The 25661-nt window shown below is 36.7% G+C and overlaps 1 protein-coding gene across 2 annotated transcripts in view; it reads left to right on the top strand.

The window, feature by feature from the left end:
* Nucleotides 1-24647, top strand: part of LOC113671049 (protein polybromo-1) — a 32368-nt gene extending 7721 nt beyond the window's left edge. For both annotated transcript variants that reach the window (XM_027187256.2, XM_089207565.1), the window contains 43 exons: nt 119-217; nt 566-654; nt 1193-1320; nt 1926-2055; nt 2181-2250; nt 2386-2484; nt 2751-2843; nt 3407-3637; nt 3908-3961; nt 4084-4161; nt 4632-4721; nt 5410-5473; nt 5997-6084; nt 6925-7027; nt 7748-7801; nt 8588-8755; nt 9195-9246; nt 9714-9796; nt 9967-10028; nt 10268-10310; nt 10743-10829; nt 11826-12044; nt 12871-12959; nt 13264-13330; nt 13928-13999; nt 14301-14402; nt 15311-15385; nt 15808-15963; nt 16289-16376; nt 16590-16665; nt 17056-17228; nt 17556-17650; nt 18326-18397; nt 18617-18718; nt 19403-19525; nt 19774-19851; nt 20226-20370; nt 20916-20973; nt 21414-21506; nt 21833-22062; nt 23374-23505; nt 23692-23984; nt 24092-24647. In XM_027187256.2, the coding sequence (XP_027043057.2) occupies nt 119-217; nt 566-654; nt 1193-1320; nt 1926-2055; nt 2181-2250; nt 2386-2484; nt 2751-2843; nt 3407-3637; nt 3908-3961; nt 4084-4161; nt 4632-4721; nt 5410-5473; nt 5997-6084; nt 6925-7027; nt 7748-7801; nt 8588-8755; nt 9195-9246; nt 9714-9796; nt 9967-10028; nt 10268-10310; nt 10743-10829; nt 11826-12044; nt 12871-12959; nt 13264-13330; nt 13928-13999; nt 14301-14402; nt 15311-15385; nt 15808-15963; nt 16289-16376; nt 16590-16665; nt 17056-17228; nt 17556-17650; nt 18326-18397; nt 18617-18718; nt 19403-19525; nt 19774-19851; nt 20226-20370; nt 20916-20973; nt 21414-21506; nt 21833-22062; nt 23374-23505; nt 23692-23984; nt 24092-24382 (4794 nt within the window). In that variant the 3' untranslated portion in view covers nt 24383-24647. The remainder of the gene's footprint in view (nt 1-118; nt 218-565; nt 655-1192; nt 1321-1925; nt 2056-2180; nt 2251-2385; nt 2485-2750; nt 2844-3406; nt 3638-3907; nt 3962-4083; nt 4162-4631; nt 4722-5409; nt 5474-5996; nt 6085-6924; nt 7028-7747; nt 7802-8587; nt 8756-9194; nt 9247-9713; nt 9797-9966; nt 10029-10267; nt 10311-10742; nt 10830-11825; nt 12045-12870; nt 12960-13263; nt 13331-13927; nt 14000-14300; nt 14403-15310; nt 15386-15807; nt 15964-16288; nt 16377-16589; nt 16666-17055; nt 17229-17555; nt 17651-18325; nt 18398-18616; nt 18719-19402; nt 19526-19773; nt 19852-20225; nt 20371-20915; nt 20974-21413; nt 21507-21832; nt 22063-23373; nt 23506-23691; nt 23985-24091) is intronic.
* The last annotated feature ends 1014 nt before the right edge of the window (nt 24648-25661 follow it).

Raw genomic sequence — 25661 nt, 5'->3', positions numbered from 1 at the left:
GTGCTGGATGATATGTAGAGATTAAATGGAGAATTTACTTGTTAATCACTTCCAGCAGTCAAAGGTTTAAGGACTTAAAGTTTTGAACTTAATTATTGACCCCTTGTTGTTCCACCAGAATAACCAATATGTGAACCTTGAGGATGCTGAGAAAGATCTGTTGTTGATGGTCAAGAATGCCCATGCCTTCAATGAGCCAGGCTCTCAAGTATATAAGGTTTGCCTACCTTTAGTTAGTTATTTTATAAGCCACATATCAAACTAGGAAAAGTACTCATCAAAGGCATAATTATCAGATGCAAAACATCAGTGATTTTGGTCCTAATTGGGACATAATGATAAATATAAGACAAGTGCAGGCTCATCAACTAAAAAAAAGACTATTATAAAAAATTTCCTTCACAGATGTATTGCGGTTATAAGTCAGAGAAAGAAAGTCACAATTTATTAAACAACACGATTTCTTTCCTCATTTCTGCTTTGGGAAAGCTTGCAATATGAGTCATTTCTTTGGTGAATGTGTTGTCATGTTCAGAGCTTAAAAAGCAAATCTGTTTTGATGCAGGATGCCACTGCAATTAAGAAAGCAATACAGACAAAGAAGGCAGAAATTGATCACACACTGATGGGCGCCAAGTCAAGCAAAAGATTAAAGTAATCTTAATTAGTTACTTATTAATCAGAATTAGTTTTATGTCAATCATTGTTCCCTGTCATCTTGTAGACAAAAATTTCAATAATGTTATTTTAATTTGAATGAACTGGATTGATCTATCTTCCTTATTTTGCTGTTCTGAGCTTTTGGAGACAATGAATTTTGACTCTGCTTAATGAAGTTAAACAGTACAAGCTAAATCCCTCTGATGTAGATAACAGAATATAAATCGAAGTGCTTTTGTTAAACTGGAGAGAGCCAGTGAATTACCTAGGGGAGAGAAACAGAAGCCTCTTTGCAATTTTTTTTTGTAACAAGAGTGTGAATGAGAAGCAGGGCAGTACTGGCTCAAAGGAGCAGAATGGGGGCAGGGAGGGGGTTGTGGAAAAACAAAGAGTTTCCTACAAATTCAAGCCAAAAGATTCATTGTATGCATAGAAGATCCATGGTTTCCTAAAATCTCTGTTGTCATGACTTAGTGTGAGTTGATTGAAATATATATTATTGAATACTTATTGATCATTGTGCAATAATTAGAGCACGGAGGAGCACTGGTAAAATAAACACTTCAGTAGTAGCATTCCTTGAGGAGACAGAAGATGGTTTGGAAGAAAGGGCTGAAGTGCCTGAGGAAGAAGAACACCATACAGAAGACAGTTTACATGGTTAGTTAACATTCATTTTGTGTGGAAGAAATCCCACCTAAGCTGTCCTCAACTTCAATTTTGACAAACTTATGGCCCACACTCTGGAAATGCAAAGATTATACATGATTCATTGTTACATAATAATTCACAAGGCAAGCGGGTGGACAATCAGACATGATTTGATTCTTCTCTGGCTTAAAGATTTAATGAATATAACCAAGAAGTTACAATTCATAGACCAAACATTTCAATGCCCCTGTCTGGTGCCTTCGTTAAGGGTGATCTAATCGCTGTAACAAGAAGTCCTTGTATATTATGCTCACTAATTAGTCTGAAGAAAGGGCAGCTAATCAGTGAGCATATCAAAGGACCTCTTGTAGCAGCAATTAGATCACCCCTAATGAAGGCATTAAACAGGAGTGTCAAATAATGGGTCTATGAATTGTAACTTCACTGTCACATTCATTAAATCTTTAAACCAGTGTAGCATCAAACCATGTCTGATTCATTGTTGTTTGAAAATTAATTTTGAGGTGATGATCACTATTCATTATAATTTGTCAGAGGTACAGACTTTGTAGTTTGGGATTATTTATTTAAGTGCTATTTTTTTCTTTTGCCAGGTGATGAAGATGGTAGTGGAGATCAAGACTCAGACAATCCTCTTATGATGCTTTTTTCTGAGGTTTATCGTTTCACTGACCCAACTGGCCGTACTCTCTCAGAGCCTTTCCTAAGGCTGCCATCCAGAAGGTTTGTGTTTCTTATTGTTTGATTATTTTTTGATGACTGTTATTTTAATTAACAGGTTTTAAAATTCATGTCACGTTGTGAAAAGATGAAACAATTTCATTTTGTAACTTTTTCATTTACCACAGAGCTTACCCTGATTATTATGAAGTAATCACACAGCCTATTGCTTTGTCAAAGATCAGATCTCAAATAAAGGTGAGGTACTAAGGAAACAATTTGGTCTTAATTTTTTTCTCAAGTAGAAAATAATGGATGACTATGTTAGTAATTTTTCTAAAAGTGTATGTTTTGCCATTATAAATAAATTGTTTTTGGTTGATTCACTTGTAGACTGGTCAATATGAAAACATGGAGGACTTGGAAAAAGACATGGACTTGTGTTTTCAGAATGCACAAACATACAATGAGTCCAGTTCAATGCTTTATAAGGTAAATACTTTATAGATTGAAATAACATGCCTATGTAAAGAAACGTAATGGGAACTTCTTGAAAGGAATTCATCCCTTTTCAATGGAGAAAATGTTGTATTTATGTGTTACTTTGTCATATCAGTCTGACCTCTTCATTCAAGGATTTCCACTCAAAAAGTTTGAATCCAAACCAAGTTATAATTGAGGAGCTATGTTCATTACTAATTAGTTAGTAAGAGTGAAATTGCTTTCAATTGGAAACCATTCAAATACTCTTGTAACAGGATGCTCAAAGGATGCAAGAACACATGAAAAAGAAGAAGGTTGAGATTTTGAAATTTATGGAAGAGAAGGGAATCAGTTTGGAAGATTACAAGGTAATTACATCAGAGTTATGATATTATGATGATTTATCGTTTTTTTTACTGTTTGATGCATACATTAATCAACTGAATTCTCCTTGCGTAGGAGCACTGCTAAATTTGACTGTCAGTTGTTTGCTCCACTGAAACTGCAACAGAAAATGTTGTTCTGATGCATGTCAAGGTAGTTACTCTCAGACAGGGTTATTGTTGGAAAGAAACTTGTTATGGAGTTTGTGTGAACTCAAGTTGATGAAATCATTGGGACACACCCAATTAAACATTTACTGTCATTGGTAACCTGCACTGGCCATCTTAAGTTAAATATTAAAGAAGTTTGTATTTAAGCATTAAATCACAGGGTTCTTGTCATTAACAACTTTACAACTCTAGGTAGGATGTCAAGAAAAGAGGGTAAAACCTTATTACAATGTTCTTTAGTAGTCTCTAGCATACCAAGTGTGGAAGATGCTTCCACAGTAAATGTTATACTTTTTTCTTTCTTTTTAGTTTTACCTCTTTTTGCTTAACTTTAAATGGTAAATACATTTATCTCAAAACTTTTTTGCTATGTCCAGAAAAAGAAGAAGGCAAAGAAATTGGAACCTGAGTTAGCAACAATAGCAACAACAACAACAGCGACAGTGACAGCAACACCAGCGAAAGAGGTTACTGGTGGAGTAGTGATTGAGAGGAAACCAAAGACAGAGATTAGAAAACCCAAGAAAACCAAACGTGTTGAAGAGGTTGACCCTATTTTGTTGAGAAAAAGAATGCGTCAGCTATACAAGGCTGTGGTGAATTACCAGGTTAGTGTCAGATGTCAGAGAGTGAAGGTTCCAATGACTGATGGCACAGGCATGGGAAACATTTGAACAAGTACCAGTAATTTGATTTTTTCAAAATAGATTGTGTATAATTTCTGCAAATTTGGTTTTTGGTTTTGGCTAGTTATGGTGGTCAATGTGCGAGTAATGACAGAAGTATTTAAGTGTGTAATATTTAATTGATAATGCCTTGCTTGCCAGCTTGCTTTCCAGTTAGTGAAGATGTGTGTCTCTCTTTGGATTCCCCTTTAGGATGAGAATGGAAGATACCTTTCAGCAATATTTGTGGAACTTCCTTCAGCACAGGTCTGACATTATCAAAATACATCTTTTAAGCATTTTGATTCTGTGGCATCCATTTCCATTTAATTTATGTCTAACACACAATGCAGGCTTTTGCTATTAGCTAAAATAATTTGAATCACCAGGATTATCCAGACTACTATCAAGTCATATCTGAACCAGTGTGCTTGAGCCAGATTGAGAACAACATCAGAGACAGCAAAGTAAGTATGGAGTTTTTCATCATGCGCTTGTCTTTCATCTTCCTCGAACATGAGTTTGATATACAGACTTTACAACATCCTAGATTTTTTTTGCAACAAATAAATGAAAGAATGTTAGTGATAGAATAAGTTCTCAACAAGAATGTAAAGTCATTGCATTCCATAGGTTTGACATTATCAACTGAAGATATGTTTGTTAATTATTGTGATTCTGGGGCATCCATTTTCACTTGAGGTTTAACACCATTAGCATTCCAGTCAAACATGGCATGTCTTGCTTCTCTTGTATGTGAATGTCAGTTTGAAATGTCACTATAAAACTTTGTGTATATGTGCATGTAGACATTAACACAAAAATGAATTAGATTTCTGATTTACATGGGTTATTTACCTTGGAATTGACTCAATATAATCATCATAAAAATTGTTGATGCTGCTTAATATTCTTTGTGCCAACTGTGTTACTCTAGTATTCTGGGGAAGAAGAACTGATGCTTGACTTTGAAGTTATGTTTGACAATGCACGTTATTACAATGAGGAGGATTCCCAAGTGTATCAGGTACACATGTGTCTTTCATAAGACATTTTATGATCTTTTAAAGTTTTAAGATGAGGGAGAGGAGATGCAAAATTAATGAAGTTTAACCAGTATCATTATTGTTTGTCACTCTTTCATTGTAGAATAATAAGCTAAACATTGCTCTTTAATCACTTTGTAAATTATATTGTAACAGCTTAAACATTTCTTTGGGACTACTCAAGAGCTCAAGAGGTTTAACCTCAAAAAGACCAGAAGGTGTGAAATTGAAAATTGACAAGGAAGGCTTCCACTATTTCTTTTACTAGATTCCCTCATATCTTTTAACATGTAGAACCAGTACTGGAAATCAAAGGGCTTGGAGATCAGAATGACAATCTCTAGTCCCAGATTCCATAACCTCCACACTTAAATTATAAATCCTCATGTTTGTTCTAAAAACTGTGGATGAAAATGTGGCTGCATTTCAACAGACAAGCAGCACATCCAAGATTTCTTTTTCTCAAACTCTTATGGAAACCCTGACCTGTTGAACAGACAGAGACCAGAAGGAACATTGAAGTTCTTATCAAATTTAAAAAAAAACAAACAAGAAAACAAACAAGATAATCAACTTCTGGACTATTGGTCTGTGATGGGTTGACTGTGAGGTTTAACATGGTTATTTTGATTTTGACATTTTGATTTTTTTATGTTGTTTCTTTGAAAGGATGCCTGCACTTTAGAAAAAGTGCTTAGAAAAAAGAAGAAATCACTTGGTCCCCTTCAGCAAGGTAAATTGTTTGGTTATATAGACTTTTTTTCAGTAAAGCACTTCTATGATGATGATGATGATGTTTTTTTAACAACTGCTCCTGTATCCATGAGATGTACTGATGCTATGATTGTCTTCAAGCATCACAATATAATGTGCTACATTTTGGGTGCAAAGTATTTTCACTCTCATTTGTAGCCTTGTATGATACAAATTACATTTTACCTTTTTCAAACAATGCTGATTATTCCAATTGCACCCACACTATCCTTTAAAAGATGTAGGTGAAGACTCTAAGAACCCTGGTTGGAATTCACCCTGGTGGTAGCATTTGTACTCTTGTTGCTAAAGATAGTATCCTCAATTTGTGGGCAATTCTGTAATTTTAAATGCCATGTACCAATGTTTACCCCTAATGAAAATCAAATCATTTCACTATCCTCTAAAATGATTGATGTTCACATGACTGTGTTGTAACCCTCAGCTTTTTCTTATTTCATGCCTTTTAAAATACCCATTTGACTTTCTTTTTTATATGACAGCTCCTTCTCAAGCTGTTGAACCACATGCTGGGACATCTCAAGCAACACCAGTTAAGCAGGCAACACCCACCAAGTCTGGGAGAATATCGTAAGTTAAGAAATCAATCTTTTCTGAGAAGCTTATTAATTGATAGCCTTTATTTTATTAAGTTAAAGTGGTGGATGTGAAATTTCCCTTTGCCTTGTAGGACATTTCAACCCTTCCCTTTTAGCTTCTACAGTTTCCACCTTGCTCTATGGTTTCCAGCCTGCCTGTTGTCTTTTTTTCCCCACCTTTTGGGCCTCTAGATATATAGATAGACTATTACTTCCTCCTCTTGTTAACTCTTATGTAAGATGTGTAAAGTCATGTGTATTCTGTGTTGTGTCTTATGAAGTTTTGTCCAATTTATACAAGAGGAAAAGTTTATTTCTAATTCATGTGTAAATTATGATCTTGATCCTCCTTTGTTTCCTCCAAGATACAGGGGATTATCTGTGGTGTATTCCTGTCATGACTTGTAAAAGACTGTTTTACAATGTAATTTGGTTCTATTAGCTGAGTTGATAAAATAAATGCAAATTGGCTACTGCAAAATAGTTTTTAAAGGTGACGTTCCAAGTGTTAATCCTTTTCCATTCACTCTGAGGATGTGCTTATGCTCAAAATGTTCATATTAAGAAACTCTTCTCTGGGGCCAAGTTACATTATCAAATCAGTTGATAAAACCAAAACTTAATTATCTTGTTATACCCCCACTAATGCAGCTCCACAGTTTCTTTAGAATCTTGAACACTTTATTCTTTTGTTGTTCACAAGTACCTGTTATGGTTACCTCAGTGGAAGGGATAGTTTACCATTGGCAAAATAAGAAATTTCCTTTTATAATACCAACATTAGAAAATGATTGTTTTGACTGAAATATATATTTTTTTGGTTTTTGTACAGATCTTCACCTGGTGCAGCCAAAAAGTACAGTCAGGTGCCTTCTGCTACCAATGAATTGAAGGAATTGTGTCGGGAATTGTTTAATGCTGTTAAAGACTGCACTGTAAGAACTTAAAAATTTGGAGAGTTTATTGAGTACATTGATCAGTTTTCATGAGAATTTGTTGTTACTTTTAAGTAGTTGATATGGTGTTTATGAAGTGTTTTATATGATAACATCTTTACAAGTCCTCTAACTGTTTCTGCACAAAACTTTTCATTTCTACTTTTTTAAAGCTTTTTACATAAGATAAAAAGCTCAAGAGGGATTAGTGTTCTTCAAGTCATCAGCATTTTTAAAACTCATCCAGAAGTGTTTAGTGATCATCATCAAAGCTGAGTATTTATTTCAATAAAACCATGGAATGTATAGCTGATCAGGAAGGCTGTGGTAATGTGCAGGCATGTTGAAAAAGTTTCCTCCAATAGTTGCTAATGTTAATTTCCAACCAGTGACTGGAACCTCCAAGGACTCTGAAAGAGAAAGAGGGGACTGTGTCAATCCATAACTGTGTCTGCACTTTCTAGGGAAAGCTGAATTTGAAAAGGACAGCTTTATTATCATTATTATCACTATTATTATTATTATTATTATTATTATTATTATTATTATTATTATTATTATTATTATTATTGGCCTGATTCTAAAATGGAATGAAAATGTTTGCTTGGGGACTCGCTGGCTTTCACTCTTGCGATTATGACGTTTCATGGGTTGAAGATTCATGACAGAATATTTTGCACAATGTGGTAAAGGCTCATATTTTTGCTTTACTGTATACAGGACAGGCATGGAAGACAACTTTGTCTCATCTTTCAAAAGTTGCCATCAAGAACAGTAAGTGCATTTTATTTGGTATTTCTTGTTGCATATTCAAAATTGATGATAGCAACTAGTGAATCTGCGAGAACTTATGACTAGTAACTGTTAAAGTTACGGAAGATTACTTGGCCACATAAACATTTTGTTGGTTTTATCTAAAAAATTAGTAATATTCTGTGATGTAAAGAAACAAATTGTTGCAGTTTAGGATGACTGAAATTTGTGCTGGGAACTAATGTTTGTGAATTCTGTTCATGCATTATGATAATAAACAGGACTTATTCGAGTGATACCATTGTTTAAAGTTAAGCAAAATTTAACCAAATTGTTGACAGTCTTTAACATAGGATACCTATTGCATAAAAACAATGACACAATAACACCACTTGAAGTCATGGATTTTGTGAATAAAGGAAAATTAACAAAAACTGCAAAAATTAAAACCTACACAATTCTTATGCCACATATTATGGTATATGAGCAATAAACTAAATTTTGAAAAATTCCTGTACAGTATAACTTCCACATGAGCTAACCATCAATATTCCACCCTCTTTCCAAGACCAAAGAATAGATATTAGCTTAGAAGTGGTCAAACTGATGAGATATTTACGTGTTATGGTACTGATGAGAGTAGTAGACTAAGTATACCTGAGTACCCTTGATGACTGTGTTTTCTTTTAATATTTCCAAGATTTTTTAATATATACTGTGAGAGTCATGGCTATAACTGGTATAAAAATAAGTCTGAGGTAAAGTTTGAAGTTCCATTCCAGTCTGCTTTGGTTTTTATTTTGACAGGAATATCCAGACTACTACACATTGATCAAAAAGCCAATAGACATGGCTAAGATCAACTCCAAACTTTATGGGGATCAATATCATACTCTGGATGATTTCCTCTCAGATTTTCAGCTGATGTTTGACAATGCTTGTCGCTACAATGAACCTGACTCTCAGGTCTACAAGGTAGGTAGTCCACTCAAATAAGTTTTGTACTACACTCATAACCTTATTTTCCCTTGTAAGATTTCACAAGTTTTCAGTTCAAAATAAAATGCTTTAATCTCTTTTTGGTCAAGACATCAAAAACTATGTTGATCTAAATTGTCTTTTGGCTTCAGTTTTAATTATGAATGCTAGAAAGTTGAGGCTGACAAAAGTTCAATACCTTAAAAGTGCAACGGATATTTCTGTACTCACCACTTATTTAGAGGGTTAAAAACTGTTAGAAATTATTACTCAAGTTTGTGTCAAATAATATGCCTTACAATCTAATTTGAGGCCCTATGACATAATTAATGTTAAATTTTCTGAATATAAGTGCATGATTATGAAGGAATTAAAATTCACCATTTTGTATGAGAATTTGAGAGACACAAGCTAATCTTTAATTGTCCCTCACAAGGATGCTTTGAGCCTTGCCCGAGAATTGTTGAGGAAGAAAGTAGAATTAGTTGGTAAGTGTGTATCAGAATGTAGTTTTTCACAAAATGTGTAGCATTGGTGGGAAAAATGTACTGTTAGTAATTTTCTAATTCATGAAAGTTAATGCATAATGTTAAGGTTCTCTCATGGAGGATGTGAACAATGAGGAAGATTTTTAAATTTACAAATATGCAAAAAAGGGCAAAAATACGTCACACAGAAATGAAAAAAGGTTACTTTTTTTCACACAAGCTTGGAACAAAGAAAATAATCCCACTTAGAATGAGAACCCCAGTCCTTGTGTTGTGCAAAGGTTTATATAGCTTTTAATCTGAAATTAATTTTGATATGACTGATTTTGACATTCATTTTATGGCAGATACTGTAACATGAGACTCTTACTCTAAAGTTCAGTGAATCTAAAGACAATATTCTTTTTTTTTTGTAGAAATTAATGGCATTTTTTGCTTTCTAATATTTACTCTACTTGTATGTCTAGGGGATGAGAGTAAAGTACCTAACATGCAAGATGTTGTTCGCAAACTTTTGAATGCTTTGCATCAAGCTGTGATGACTCATGTGGTAAGATTGTCTTCTCTAATCTCTGTGTACCACTCAGCTCCCCATTCCATATTTGCATGCTCCTATAGACATTTTAAGTTCTGTTAATAACATTGTAAAGGTTTCTTTATTGATAAAGAATTTTTTGCAGTTTTGATGGTTTCTGTACAAATTTTTATATTTGCTTTCAGGATGACGAAGGACGCTGTTTTAGCGATTCTCTGGCAGACTTTTCTATACTTCAACGAGATAAGTAAGTTGACTGTTTTGGCTCTAACTGGTGTACGTACATTGTTTGCCTAACTTGATATGGAAATACAAGCAAGTCTATGTTACATCATAGACTCAGTTTTTTTGGGGGGGCATATGGTGTTACCCTGTGTAAAACTTGTGTGACACAGGATTGCTAGTAGAATTAACTAGAAAACTATTAAATGACAGAAAATAGTTAGTCTCATTGTTGCAATTGATGTTATCTCAATCCTATTGCAGGAGACGTTTATCCCTGTCAAGCATTGGAGAAGCCCTCAGAAAGGTATTACAATTATTTATTTTCAGGGGAAGTGCTCTATATTATTTTACACTTGAGTTAGTGTTCACGTTGAAGAAATCTATCAAGTTAACTAGTGGGTTAACTAGTGTGCTGTTCAGCAGGAGCAGTACCAAATATTTTAACATCACTTTTTACCATTACTGCTGACTACATCTTCATTGGTTCAAACATACCTTAACCCTTTACACCCTAACATCAGTATTCATATTCTCCCTACTGTTCTCTGTACATTTACTAAGGTGTTGACCAGGAGAATTTGTCTAACAATCAAGAGTTTCCTTAGTTGGTGATCATTTCCTTTATTCTCATGACATTATTATGTGATTCAGTGGTGATATTGTAGGGAGAAATTAAGTGTTAGTCACTCTTAGGGGTTCAAGGGTTATTAATGTTGAAATGTTCACTTTGTCTTAGGGACAGTACCACAGATTGGACAGATATCAAGAGGATGTTTTTGCAATCTTGGAAAAGGCTAGGGAGGTGTTTCGTTCAGATACTGAGGTGCTGTATTTTAACTCCTATTTTTGTGTGTAGAATTACGTTTTCACAAATGTTCTGAAGTATTGTAATCAGATGGTGTAATCACACAGAATGGTGTTATCACACACCTGTTATTGGACACTTACCCATCAAAACGCAACTGTGATCAAACAGTTCCAGTCATGCTAGTCATGCTGAATACACAGTATCGAATCCACCAATTACAGAATTGACCTACATTAACCATATCAAAGACGAACCTGGGGCAGCTTTTAAAACAATCACATAAAGGTAATGTAGAAGAAACTGAGTGGAGCGTACTTAGTTTTTGTTTGAAATATTTTGACTGTAATCGCTCAGCCTTCACTAGTCTGTTAGAGTGGGTTGTTGCACAGCATAAAACTGTATAACCACCTGCTCAAGATGGCCCTCCAGCGACAGTGTGAAATAAACATTTTTGCTTCATAAATATATATATGTATACACCCATCTTCAAAAACGTTGCAATTTGAAAAATATATGAAATATAGACACCTTTTGTTTTCTCTTTTTGATGAGAAAACAAAAGGTTTATATATTCATGTATAATTTATATTCAAATTGCAACGTTTTTGAAAATGGGTGTGTATATAAATATATATATATCGCTTTTACGCGAAAACCTTTATAAAATTTTAGGTACATAAATTGTTTATAACATACGTTATAAAGGTTTTAAAACTGTTAACCAATTAGAAACACTAATTGTTTACGAGAGATTTTACTCAGCATTTAATTAAGCAACATGCACTGTACTACGTCACACAATTAACCAATTACGACTCTGTAACAATTGCATGTTAAGGCCCCTGAGGAAGGCAAATGCCGAAACGCGTCGGGTCTTGAATAAAGCGTTGAAAACGGAAGCACATTCTCCATTGTGCAAATTATATATATATATATATATATATATATATATATATATATATATAGTTATGTTGTGATAACTTATATCAATCGTGATTTTGTTTTTTCTAGATGTATGATGATGCAGTAGAACTACAGCAGTTTTTTGTGACTCAGAGAGATAGGCTGTGTAAAGATGGAGAGAGGTTTGTTTCCCCAGCCCTTGTCTTTATTAAAAGGCACCTACTCCAAGATCTGGACGAGGAGAGAAAATCAAAAGCTGATGCGGAAGGCAAAGAAGATGAAAAGCAAAGAGAGCTTGAAAAAGGAGAAGGGAAACAAAAGTCTCAAGTAAGTAGGACATACTTAGGGTTAGGTGTACTTACCAAAAGGGAACGATTCTATTGATAGGAACTCAAATAACCGTAACCAGATTTTATTACTGGCACTATTTAAAATGACGTGAGGGTTGTTTCTCTGTCAGTCATCAAGACGAACTCGCTATACTGCCCTTCAAGTCATTTGGGTATTTATAGCCTAGAGCGACTTGGAGTGTTGCTACTCCAACTAGATGGAGTGTTACTCCATCCCAGGTTGCACCAACAGTAAGTCAAGTTTCCCCGACAATTTGCTGGTACCTTTTCATACTTTGTGTAGAAGATAGCTCCAAATCCTGGCAATTAGGCTTCTATGTCTCTCATTAAGTTAATGTATTTTATTCAAATACTCTCACTCAAATGTGAAAAAATACGAGCGAAAAAGTGTTAACCCTTTACATCCTAACATTAGCATTCATTTGCTCCTCACAGAGAATTTCCTCAAAGGAGGAATTAATTGCATCGGATAATAATTCCCCCTTATTTTCCCAACTTTTTTATTTCAGAAAATTGGAATTACAAGCCTTTCCTAGAGAGCTACGTTTGTCTTATAGGAAATTGTAATGATTATATTAAGTTGGCAATAGGATATGGTGCCCTCCTATTCTGTTTTTGATCCTACCCACGATAAAAAGAAATGACTCCGGCGTCTCGTTCGTCTGATTTGTACAGTCACTAGTATGACTGCTCACTTCGTTGAACTTTGTTCAATCCTATCATCACAAGATATAAAATGTCTAATGATAACTGATGGCACATAAGTCTTCTTTGTATTGAATAAACATCGCCTCTTTCTACAGGTTCCAGTAAGCGATGAAGCATGTGAACAGGAGATGTCCTACAAAGATATAAAAATTTGTGTTGGAGACTTTGTATTCCTTGAACCAAGGTGAATTACCTGCTAGATATGAACTGCAAAAAAAGAACGAAATTCCCTAACCTGATCGTTTACCACCTTGCTGATTTGAGCATTATTAAGACAGTTTACGCGTCATGCTTGCAAATTGTACATGGACGTGGTACATGCCTTAGGACAATTTGTGCGATGTGCGTAATGTGTATTATCGAACGTTAGGCATTCATTTCTCTTGGAGAAAAGGTAGCTGTTATGCTTTCATTACAGCAGTTTATACAACAGAATTGTGTAAATCAGAAGGAACGGGTAATTTCAATGTTTTCCTTTCACTTTTCAGGGAAGAAGACCTTCAGCCACATATTGTGTCTGTTGAAAAGCTTTACAAAGATAGTTATGGAGAACAGGTGAGAAAGCGCTGCCGCAGTTTTTTCTAGTAAACTAACAGCACCAATGGTAAATCACGTAATTTTCGTAAGGTTATGTCACTTTTTGGAATCTTAAATTGCGTTGAGTGGTTCATTTTGGTATATCTTCATTTTCATGGAATAAATAAAAATTATATGATTTGTTGAATCAAGCTCCCCCTCAAAACGTTGCTTTGGTGGGCGTTTCCCCCAGAGTAATGTTAAAGTGGGCCAAAGGTTCGGGTGTTCTAATGACCGCATCTTGTACAAGCAGGAGACACAACGATATTTTCCTTAGTAAGCAGTGTGCATGGAGAGAAAGCTAACAGACTTGAAAAGTTCCGCGGAGGCGAGAAAAGAGGATCATTAAGTAACTTGGGCAACCTTACCGTTTGTCCGCACACAGCCATTCCAACATGCAAATTAAAAACAGCACGTCCTGCCTTTAATCTTGTATGTGTGCGGAATCATAGAGTTAAAAATCAGTGGTTGCAGACAGTGGCCTTCATGGACCTCTGATGGTTTGTTCCTTATCCTTGTGAAAAGCGAAGTTTAGGTCTATTATAATTTGAAAATTAATCACTTTCTTTCCACAAGTGGCTGTATGGAAGTTGGTTTTATCGACCTGAGGAAACGTTTCACGCAGCTACGAGGAAATTCTTAGAAAAGGTAATTTACACAGTCCTGTGAACGTAGTTTCTATTGGTACATGTTGTTCACCTTTGTACCTTTACTTTTTAACTAAATACAAAGAACGTGTATCGGTGAATTCAACACTTCCTAATTGTATTAATCAAAGGTTTGATTAGTTGAACCTGGATTACTGCATTAGTAAAAGAAAACTGGTGTAAACCTTCCGTGTTAACAAGTGGGAAGATGGTCTACAGGGCTGCACTATTCGCAGCATGCAATGGCAGAAAACTGTCTCTGATTACGGCAAAACCCTGAAGTGCAAACTTGTCCCTTGCAGGAAGTTTTCAAGAGTGATTACAGTGAATGCTCAAACTTGAAGCAAGTTCTGGGAAAATGTTATGTCATGTTCGTTAAGGACTTCTTCAAGCAGAAGCCTGAGGTAAGGTATTTTATTACGTGCCATGATGGTGTGACGCCCTTGTACAGGAACTATCTCCTTCATCTTGTACAAATGCTCTTCAATTGTATTATGGAGACTTGCACTGTAGCAGTGCTTGTATGTTTCTTTCTAGTATAATCGAGCGACAGATCGAACTTTCTTCTGGTTAACCGCCTTATTGACGTTCTTGAGATGCTGAGAGAAAAAGGAATTTAGTTAGATCGAAAGATGATTTTCCGCCTTTTCACGAACTTGGTTAATGGAAGAAATTAATAAATTTGAGGATACGAACTGAAAACAGGCAGCTATTGCTATATTTTGGCGTCCTATTGTTGGTAAATTTGGATCCTCATTATTATTCCGACTGGTGCATGTTATTCCTCATTGGTTTTGTTGGAGACCAGCTGTAATTCATTTGGTTTGTTCATAAGCATGCTTTAAGAAATTTTGATTCCGCTGTCGCTACTAATATTATTAGCATAAATTTTTTTTTATTAGCATTTTTTTCTCACATAGCGTTATGTAGACGGCACCGTGCCATTTGGCCACTTCAATTGGGTCTGCAGGTTTCGCTAAGGGACTGGTCATTGCTCATCACCTATTTGTGTTGCGATAGAATTTACCCGATCCCCCTATAAGGTTCTCCAATATTCTTATGATCCCCCTCTCATAGGCAGTCAATTTTCTGATGTCCCCTCTTTAACACTGTTGGCAACGACTGATCCCCTTCCATTCCCCTGAAAACCATGTGATCCCCGGCCCCTCCCCCGTGGGGGTAAGTAGTGGGTGGCCCCTAAGTGTAAAATTACCATTGTATCTGATTTGAAAACATTTACCAAGCCTTGCTCTCTTCTTCTTGGAAGAACCTCTGATACACCTTCATCATAATCTCCGAAACTTTTTTGCAGAATTTCAAGGATGAGGATGTTTTTGTTTGTGAATCAAGATACAATGTCAAGACGAAGTCGTTTAAAAAGATAAAGGTACATTTCCTTGGTAGAAAGAGGCTTTACTTGTTGTTTTGAATTTGATAGACTGTGACTGAGTATATATTTATTGTAGTGAAAATCTACAAATAAGCTCTGGAGCTCATTTTAAAACTTTTGCCGGGCCACTTTGTTTCGTGCGTCATCGTAGTTATTCCAATACAGTCACACCTGTTCAAGTAATGACTGAGTCAACTGTCGTCATAACACTGCACAACACATACTGCAATAGGCGTAACGTGATGACGTAGCTTGTTGATAATCTGAGTCTTTGCTGACTGAGCTCTATCGTATTTAATTTACCGTAAAGTAAGGCTTGAACATTCGCTGACCAGCTCAATCGCATTTGATTTACCATGAAGTAAGAGTTGAGCCTTTACCGACTAGCTTAATCGCATTTGATTGTAATCCTGTGATAGGTGTGGTCTTTACCTCCATCAAAAGTTAGTCATGTCGCAAGAGAGGAACCTCTCCACCCGAGACGTGTTCCATCTGTTTTTGTCAACAAAAAAGGCAACACTGCACAGCCAATGGAAATTGATTCAGAAGAAGCACCTGTCCAAGATGCGAAAAAGGTAAGGAAACTAACCACTGCACTTAGTAATTTGTTTTTGGATCATTCATTTTAATGCTCACTGTAATAACATAACTCCCACCATTGTTGGTTACATGAAATGAAACAGACACGTACACTAAATAACTTACATTTGCGATCACAAATAAAGAAAGTAGTCGTATAAATCGCAGACTAATGTTCCTGTGGTCGCAAAACTCTTTGATAACGAGTGAATGGTTCCTTTAAAAAGATTCAACCGAAGAAATAGTAGAACACTAAAGGCAAAACATGATTACGCCTGCCTTGTAAGTTGAAATGCGATTAATTGTAAAATGTGTTTTCAGAATGTGGTTTTGGAGTCTCCTCAAAATGCGGAGGAAGGTTCTATTTATTATGAACAGTTCTGTGTGAGAGACACTCCCTTCAAGCTTGGTAAGCAGTCACTTTTTTTGCTATTGGACTACCTTGCCTCGTTCATGTTTTCTCAGTATTGTAATATTAGGTATGTGTATGAGCGAGAAAGAATTATTGGCCTGAAACTTAAAGTGTTGTGTTTTTTTAAATTATAATGTGAATAACCGCAGAAGGGACTGGATTAAGACCTCACTTGAAGTACTGTAATTTAACCGTTATTACTGTTTACAGGAGACTGTGTCTATGTCAGGTCAGATGAGGGATTTCTGTGCATGTCCAGAATTGATAAGTTGTGGACAGACAGAAGGTAAGAAATAAAACACATGCAGGGAAAATGTTGCTTTGGGTATTGTGGCTAAAGAATTCATTGTTCGTCACTTGTCTAAGGTTTTGAAATTCTTTTTCCCGATCTGGATGTGACCAAGTTACTGATAGTTGGTTTGGCTTATCCTTCAATTCTTTTTCTTTTTTTTCTTCAACAAAGTTTGAAGTCTCATCTTAAATCTAAGTCGAAGTTTAAGGTGGCTGTGCCATAAGGCGAAATCTGAACAAAAGAGCCTGCCCATAAACTAAACAGACAGCGGTAAGAGATTTTACAGGCGGCGATAGAGCGGAGATAACCAGTTTTTACAGAAACCCCCGCTCTCGTTATTATTTCATTCTTACTTTAACTGAATACTTTGTTTCTGTACCATAGTGGACATGCATGGTTTCACGGGCCTTGGTTTATTACACCTGCTAGTACTCAGCATCTACCCACCAGGATGTTTTATGAAAAGGAAGTGTTCCTTAGCTCACTAGAAGAAACCTTGCCTACTGGCGCCATTGCAGGAAAATGCTGTGTGCTGCCATTCAGGGAATACGTCAGATGTAAGATCATACTGTTTAGTACCAGGAGATTTTGTTCTTACACACCGTAATGAGTCAGTCATTTAGAAACTCATTGTAGAGAGATTGCCTTTTTAATGTTCTCATAGATTCTGTATTTTGTACTCAAGCGCTACATTTTGTCTTAAGAAAATATTTTTTTCGCCTTATAAGAAGAAGGTTGAATTTGATATCTAACTGAGAAAGCTTTTACTTAAGCCAGGTTCTTTGTCATGCTGATGAACATTTTTCCTCTTAACGAAGACTTTCGTTTCATTTGTTTGGTCATGACTGAATGTTTTTCTGTTTATTTGGCTTGTTCGGCAACAGGTCGGCCCACAGAAATTCCAGAAAAAGATATTTACCTGAACGAAGCGAGATATGATGAAGAAGAAGGACAATTCAGAAAACTGAAAGGTCTCAAGGTACACCTATATCGTTCGTTTGACGTCCAACATGAAAATTATTAAGGGGAACAATGATAAATGACACTGATACGCTTGACAACATTTCATGTCCATCTGTAGTTAAAAGCTTGATTTTCTCACGGTGTACGTATGCTCTACCAGTAACCTAATTTTATGGTTTACATGGATCATCTGCAAACTGAACTCTTTAACTTCTTACAGCCTCTCTCTTGAACGCAAGGGTGCGCAAAAGTTTATCATAATTCACCTTTTAGAGGATTTTCTTTTTTCTGATCGTTTGAAAGCTTGGTAGGTCTTCCAGAGCACTGTTTATCACTTCAGTGAAATCATCAAAAGTTCAAGACCGCACAACGCCTAGTTCAGCTGGCCATTTTCATATTTAAATGACTCAATAATTTCGTACTTTCGTTTGTGCAGTCTGTCTCGCTCTTCGATTGCATTCATTTCTCTGCATCACAACCAAGAAAATCACTAAGCAACTTGGTCTGTCGTTTTCCCCGGAATTTTTATTTTGTGAATAAAATATTTACTGCATAAGTATTTCAAAATATTTCGTAAAAAAAAGTCAAGACTTGATGAATTACAGAGGACGTCACGAAGTATGTCATAAGAAATGTTCATGTTTAATTATCTTCACGGTTTAGTTTCTTACCTTACTGTTTTATTTTCCAGCGTTATACTTTGACTGTCAGTGTGCAAGAGGATGAATACTATTTCTTTGAAAAACCAATCAGCCCAGTGAAGGTTGGTGAATGTTGGTGTTAAGTACTTAGACATACCTGTATTAGCTCTCTCTTTTCTCCCAAACGTTGTTCATGCTGTTGTTGTTCAGTGCATCAATACTGACTTAGTGAAAGTGGAATATCATATGTGCACGGTTATAAGAAGAGTTTTGAGATGAACTTAGTTTATGAGCAAACTACAACACCCCTGTGAACTGAGTTGTGTTTTTTGTGGTTTTAGGTCCCCTCTCGTCTCTTAATTGAAGACCTGGATCTGTTAGAAGAAGAGCGTAGTCATTCCCCAGCCTTGAATTTGACAGAGTCGACTGGCGACGGAAGCAAGGTCAGAGCTGTCTTTTTTATGTTAACTGTACTCCATCCAAGGATTAAAGTTTGTCATTGGCATGTAAATGTCAAGGGATATGTCAAGAGTTTTATTACTGTCAATGACTGAAGGAGTTAATTGGAGAATATAAACAGAATGACTTTTTTTACATTGAAGTGAAGTAATTTACTGGAATGAAGGAATTTTTTTTAGTTATAATAAGGTGTAGAGGAGGGTAGGGAGGGTAGGGATAAAACGTTGACTGCGATCATTTCTCAGTAACAACGAACCATATCCGCGTAACCCTTTGAATGGTCCGCAGTGTAACCAATGGTTCAGATGCTGGTGTGGTAGTCCTGTGGTAGGGCTATGGCTCAAACTTCTCCTCCTGTTCTTGTCACTCACTGGATTTGTTATTGCCTCTTCATCATCAAACTCTACCATGTTACTGCACAAATGATCAAAAAAGTGTCACTAAATAAATAGCATTCCTTCGTGAGGGTTATAAAACAAACAAGGCACGAGACGCACTTCGTAAACAAATCCAAGTCACACTTATATGAAAGGAATCACTTAATTCAACCTTTTGGCCTTTTAACAAAACACAGAAATTGGGAATATGTACGAAAATATTATTATTTTTTATTTAAAGGTCTTGATACCTATTTTTGGGATAACTTTAGGATTCTTTTTCTCTTCTAGAAGCCAAAAAAACAGAGAGGTCAGTCTGGGTACCTTTTATTTTCTCATGAAATGAGGTCAAGCATCAGAAAGGAACACCCAGAGTATGCATTTGGTGAGATCAGCCGCATCATTGGAGTGGAGGTAAGTCCTTAATACGTCACTCTTAGGCTATCAATTTTCAATATATTGTAAAAAGAAAGTTTTGTATATTTTCTTGATGATAGCTTAGCTCTAGTACAACTATTGTCGAGAATGCTGTTTATCATGGTTCAATGAGAATAAGCTTGATTCGAATGGACGTGGAAGGGCCATTTGTCATGAATTGCAACCAAAGTCCTCTCAGTTTGCAGTTATATATTTGCTAATGTCTTTCCCTTTTTTCCGAATAGTGGCGCAATATAAGTGCACAGAAGAAAGCTGACTATGAAGCAAGAGCTCAACTGCAGCTTTCCCAGAGTGAATCTGAGGTGTGTTAATAAATGAAGACAATTTATTGTACTCGAAATTGTACCTTGGCGTTTTCTCAAATGTATGAATTGTTGCTAATTTTGACTTGTTTGTAAGTAACTTATGATAAATATGTTAGGTTATCTTTATTTGCGTCCTTTCTTTGTTTTGTTCAGTCAATTAGACAAATAGCATGACGACCAAATTTGTGAGATAATGCAGTTTTTGGGTGTAGATATATTGATTTCTCTTTCAAGAACCAAGTCAGTGAAAGTAACGTCAGTATTAATGGGACGATTTGGTTCAGTTGATGTCGGCTGGAAGTATAGATGATACTCTCTTCCTTGAATCTGTTTGATCATTTACCTGTGCTCTGATGTTTCTGTCTCTTTAGGGTTCTGTTGACAGTGGACAAACTATTCCAACTGGCCCTATTTTTGTGTATGAGTGTTTATGGAAAGGTTGTGATTATCAGTATGAGGATCTTCACGATATGAGGATACATCTGTTAGACAGCACATGTCATCTCCGCAAATCAGGTGAGCACCAAGTAGTCACAAGTAAAGAAATAGTTGATCCAATATCTCGCATTCCACCCCTAAAAGGTTGAAAGTATGGAATTTAAACTTAACAAATTGCATGTTCCCATGCACTCCCGATTATAATAAAGAGAAGAGACAGCCTTTTTAAAATTTCCTTTTAAAGGAAAATATATTCTTTAATAACTCCAAGCAGGTATATTAAAAATGTACATCAATACCTCTTTGTCCAGCATTTTAGCTCGCTCACAGGCTCGTGTGACTTTTCAGACTTTTTCAATTTTTATTTCCTCATTGACCTCCGAAGTAATGATAATGATACATTTTATATTCTAGAGCATCAATATATTTTGGATCCTTCTGAGAGTCATTTTAACCCTCACTAAGGGGCTTGGGTTGAAATGACTCTGACTCGCGCCCAAAAGATATTTGTGCCTGTCAACATGAACTGTGTTGATTTATCAGCAATCTTCTTTAAGATCCCTTAGCGATAAGTTAGGAAAGTTCGATTTGACCATAACTTGAGGATTATTCCCTTAATATAGAAGATGGATTGTTTCATTGCCTGTGGAGCACATGCACAAGGGTACGGCGTGGACTCAGGTACACTCCATGACTCAGAATTAGTGACTATTTAAGTTTAATGAATGCTTTAATTTTTTAGCTTCACTTGTAATAAAAAAACATTCCATCTGTGGAGTCACCAGTCGTCAAAATGGGAGAAACTTTCCCTAACTAAATATTGTTTTGCAGGAAATATGAAAATAAGGTTGAATTTCAATGCCGGACTAATGCCAACCGCTTTTCGAACCATGGACCTCAGAATCCTAATTGATTCGCCCAACAAGAAAACTTCTCCAACTTCAAATTAGTTTCTGCTCTATCCATTGGTATTCACTAAACATTCTTAGATATTAGCTAACTTACTGAAAAACTAAGGCATGGAATGTTATTTGGTTTGGTGCGGAACTCCCTTTTAACGTAGGTAATCTTTTGCTGTTGTTCCTTTGGATTATTTGGTCATTTTCCATTTGTCCTTGCAGACCATTTAATGCAAGTTCTAAGTTATTCAGGCATTGCTGGGAGGTGCATTTAACAGGTCAACCGAAGCAAATTACTCAGCAGCAAAGAAGCAAGTGAGTTTTCACTCCGTCAAGTGAATGTTTTTCAGACAGTGCTTTTACTTACAATTGTGATTTTCCAAGTTACTTACTAACTTGGGATAAGAAGATAGAACTCTCATATACAAGGTTGTGTTCATAACTTCGTAGTCCCGGCCTTGGCTGAACATCGTTACCTGAACAAACCGGTTGTTTCATCTCACTGACAGTGGTGGTCGATAGTAGAGTGCAATCGAAGGAAGGCTGGGTCTGAAAAGAAGTTTTTTTCTTCTCTCGTAAATTTTTCAAATTGGGAGAGCCATGTGATGAGCATGTTGACAGTAATCATTCTTTCTCAATAGGAACTATTTTCCAAAACACCGGGCAGCGCTGGTTACTTCTACTCCAGAGCCTTCAACTGCTCAGCGCACGGCTGCCACCCCTGTTACTGCGCCCTCAGCAGGCGCTAATGGAGTGTCAGCTCACATAATGGCCACAATTCCTGGGGGAAATCAATTTTCTCAGACAGCCAATCAAATGCAAGGAAATGCTTACATAGGAGGACGGATAACTCCCCAAGCCATGCAGCAAGGTTTGTCGAAGTCTATAACTCTGTTTAATTTAGAAATTATTTCTCGGAATTATTTTTCTGTTGACGATTTATTGCAAGGTTTGTTTGTACCTTCTTTCCAGTCTCATCACAGTCAATTGTGGTGCAGTTATTGGGTAGGAACTGGGAAAGCAGTCGATCACGCAATTTTTGGTATCGTTTGGGTCAGAGTAGTCTTGAGAAAAGCTGGTGTCTTTGACTTTGACTGACGCTTTGACAACACAATGAGTGAACGTATTTAGGTTTAATTAAAAAGTTAGTGTTAGTGAGGTATGGTTCGTGATTAGTGAATATAGGCGGAATCCGCAAGAGTTTAGAAGTCAAGGCGTTCTACTCGACCGCGTAACAAATGCTCACGATGGGTTATTAAATTTAAAAAGTCTTACAGCGCGCATGTTTACTAGTTACGCGTCACACTAGCTCGGTTCTGCTGAACAGGGTGAGATAAACGAGCTACAACGTTCTTAAGTTCTGAACGCACACGGTGACCTATTTTTTTGGCATAATTTTGGTGTACAGTTTATCTCCTTTGAAACAGAAAAATTAGCTGTAAGAAAAAAACTAATGGCTACAGCATGCACGAAGCCCCTGACTCGAAAATGCAAATTATGACCTTGAAAGCACAGACTCAAGGAACGTTTTAAGTTGATACTGAATAAAATTGCAAGATTTTTTCACAAATTTTATATTACATATATTCCATACATTGGAGACTTCTTACCTATCAAGTTATTATTGAAGTGTTACTTGACATAGCCCCACTTAAAGCTACTGAAAACCTACTGCCAAGTGTTCATCGAACCGATGAAATAATGCGCACGATTAGTACCAGTACAGGCCCAAATCGGGCAAGCGTGACCCATCATATCTCTTTAGCAAGCACGGCTACGTACCTTTTTTTTTAGTTCTCAAACATAGATTCGTAGGGAATATTCAACAGAAGTTTCCAAAAGATCGTGACAACTTTTGTTTTTAGGGAATCACCTTAAATAGTCATGAGTTATGAGGTTCCACGAATGTCAACGTTTTTAGGACTTGTTTTAATGGCTGCGGAGGCGCCCCTAATGATTTAGATAGGTGATAAAGTCGTATGACTTCAAGCAGCTTTAAATCTGTAATTTCGATAATTCATCTAATTACAAATATGATGCTTTTGAAATAATGGATGTTAAAGGAGACCTATGCAGGATATTATATGAGTGATATCTATGGTCTTTCTCAATGTTATTTCTTGCACAACTTTCATTCAAGTGTCAAAAGGTTTGTATTGTATTGTGTCTGATATTTTCACAGCTCTTTATCAAGGAAATGCTGGAGTGAGTGGTATGGCTTCAAATACCTCACCGGTGTCAGGCATGATGCATATGAACATGGGTATGAGTGGCATTACACAGCAACCTGCACAACAATCTGCAGCACCGGCAGGTAACACTTAATCACCTTGCTGTACCACTCTTCTCTTGATCTTATGTACAGGTGGAAATCATAACCATCACTCAAAATGTAACGTGTCAGACAACATATGTTATTGTTTATAAGTCGGAAATTTTAAGCTTTTCTTTTACGACAAGGACACCAAATATGTGTAATTCTTGATTTATCCCTCTTCAGCTCAAATTGTAGGCTTTCCACAACAGCATCAGCAACAACTCAAGCAGCAGTACAGTCCTGCTCCACAACAACAGCAGTTTAATTTCCAACAGCAAGTGAACCAGATCAGCACAATGCAACAACAGCAGCAGCAGCAGCAGCAACAGCCGCACTATCCTCAACAAGTACAACAGCAGCAGCAGCAGCAGCAACAACACCAACAGCAGCAACAACCACCACCACAACAACAGCTGCAGCAACAGCAGCAGCAAGTGGCTCCACACGTAGCAACTATACCACCCCCTAAGGAAGCGGTAAGACAATCAACTAATAAAAAGGTTTGGAGACATAATTTTTGTGAAATTATACTCGTTATCTGTGCCTGATTCTGTTTTTTTTAATTGTGTTTCTTATTTTTTAGCCGCCCCCCATATTTCTCGCTCCACCACCTAAACCTCAAAGGTTACATCATTCCGATGCTTATCTGAGGTACATTGAAGGACTTCGTGATGGGATCCCTCATATGAGCAATTGGAACCAGGCTCGCAAACCTGATGCTTCCAGTATGACGCCTCAACAACTGGCTCAGTTACCAATTCAGTGGCTGGGGTGTGGTTATGGCGACTATGAAAATGCTGTGGATGCTTTGTGGAATTTACGAGATCACATGCTTAGAGATGCGCTGACTCTATCCAAGGTCACAGAACAGTAGATACATTCACATAATTTATTTTAGAATGTTCTCATATCAGCACATGCTAAGAAGATGACTTTGTGTTTTATCAAGTTGTGAACGTGTTAGTTTGCCTTGTTATACAGCAGGAGGCCCTACTGTAAGGAAACACCTTTGTGTTTTGGGTGTTTTTGTTTCGGTAAAAGATTTTTAAGGTGTTTCCTCTGACTCAGCCTGTATTAACCTTTTTTGTAAATGTACTTATTCATAGAAGGAGTTAAATAAAATGGAACATATACCGTGACCTGTTGTTTGTCACTTTCGACGACCCTTCGTTTGGCCCAAACTTGATAACTTAGCTTGTACTACACCAAGGCCCTCCAAAGCTAATGAACTTGTTAAGTCCAAAAAAACTGAACAGCTACTATCTCGATCAGTCAGATATGCCAAGTAACTTACCGCTACCACAAACGAGGACATTGAAATTAATGTGCGCCCTAGGAAAGTACTATTGTTCGACAAGAATGAACCTAGGGTCGAAAGAGGTAAAAGCTGATGTTTGATGTCGCTATGGGCTGTTGTGTTGGCGCAGAGGTTTGTGAGTTAGTCAGGCTCAACATATTACACTATCTGTCAACTGCATACTTAGACGGACTAGCGGTATTTAAAAATAGGAGAGCAAGGATTGATGACAAAACCAGAAAAGTCTTCTGCGAAGTTCTCTACGACCTTGGCTTAAAATTACAATGCATAGAAACTGAAAAGTAGTCAATCACAGCGACAGTGACAGATACAATGACAGTATTGTTGATAATGAGAGTGACAGGTGCAGTGATAGAGACATCGATGGTTATAGTAAAAGCGACTTTAACAATGACGTTGACGTTGACAGTGTATTGACTCTGACACTGACAATAACACTGGCAGTGACAATGAGAGACATGGAAAGTGACATTGACGGTGAGGCTGTGATAATGCAATGAAAGTAAAAATGACGGAGTCAGTGAGTGACAATTACAGAGACTGATAGTGAGAATGACAGTGACACTGACACTGACGTTGACAGTGACACTGACGTTGACAGTGAGAGTGAGAGGGGGAATGACAGTGACCGAGACAAAGACAGAGACAGTGTCTTTGTCGACGATCAAGACATATGGATACTGGGAAATACAGTCGTGGATAATGGCTATGGTAAGCGTTACAGTTAAGGGCCCCAGGGATGTGATGAGGGTGAGGTAGGAGTTATGGTTTAGGGCAGGGGTCAGGGTTTAGGTTTGGCGATAGGTTTAGTATGACAAAGAAGGAGACAGTTAGC

This window comes from Pocillopora damicornis, chromosome 5, assembly GCF_964200805.1.
Source record: "Pocillopora damicornis chromosome 5, jaPocDami1.2, whole genome shotgun sequence".
NCBI lineage: Eukaryota > Metazoa > Cnidaria > Anthozoa > Scleractinia > Pocilloporidae > Pocillopora > Pocillopora damicornis.
This window is presented reverse-complemented; position numbering and strand designations above follow the sequence as displayed.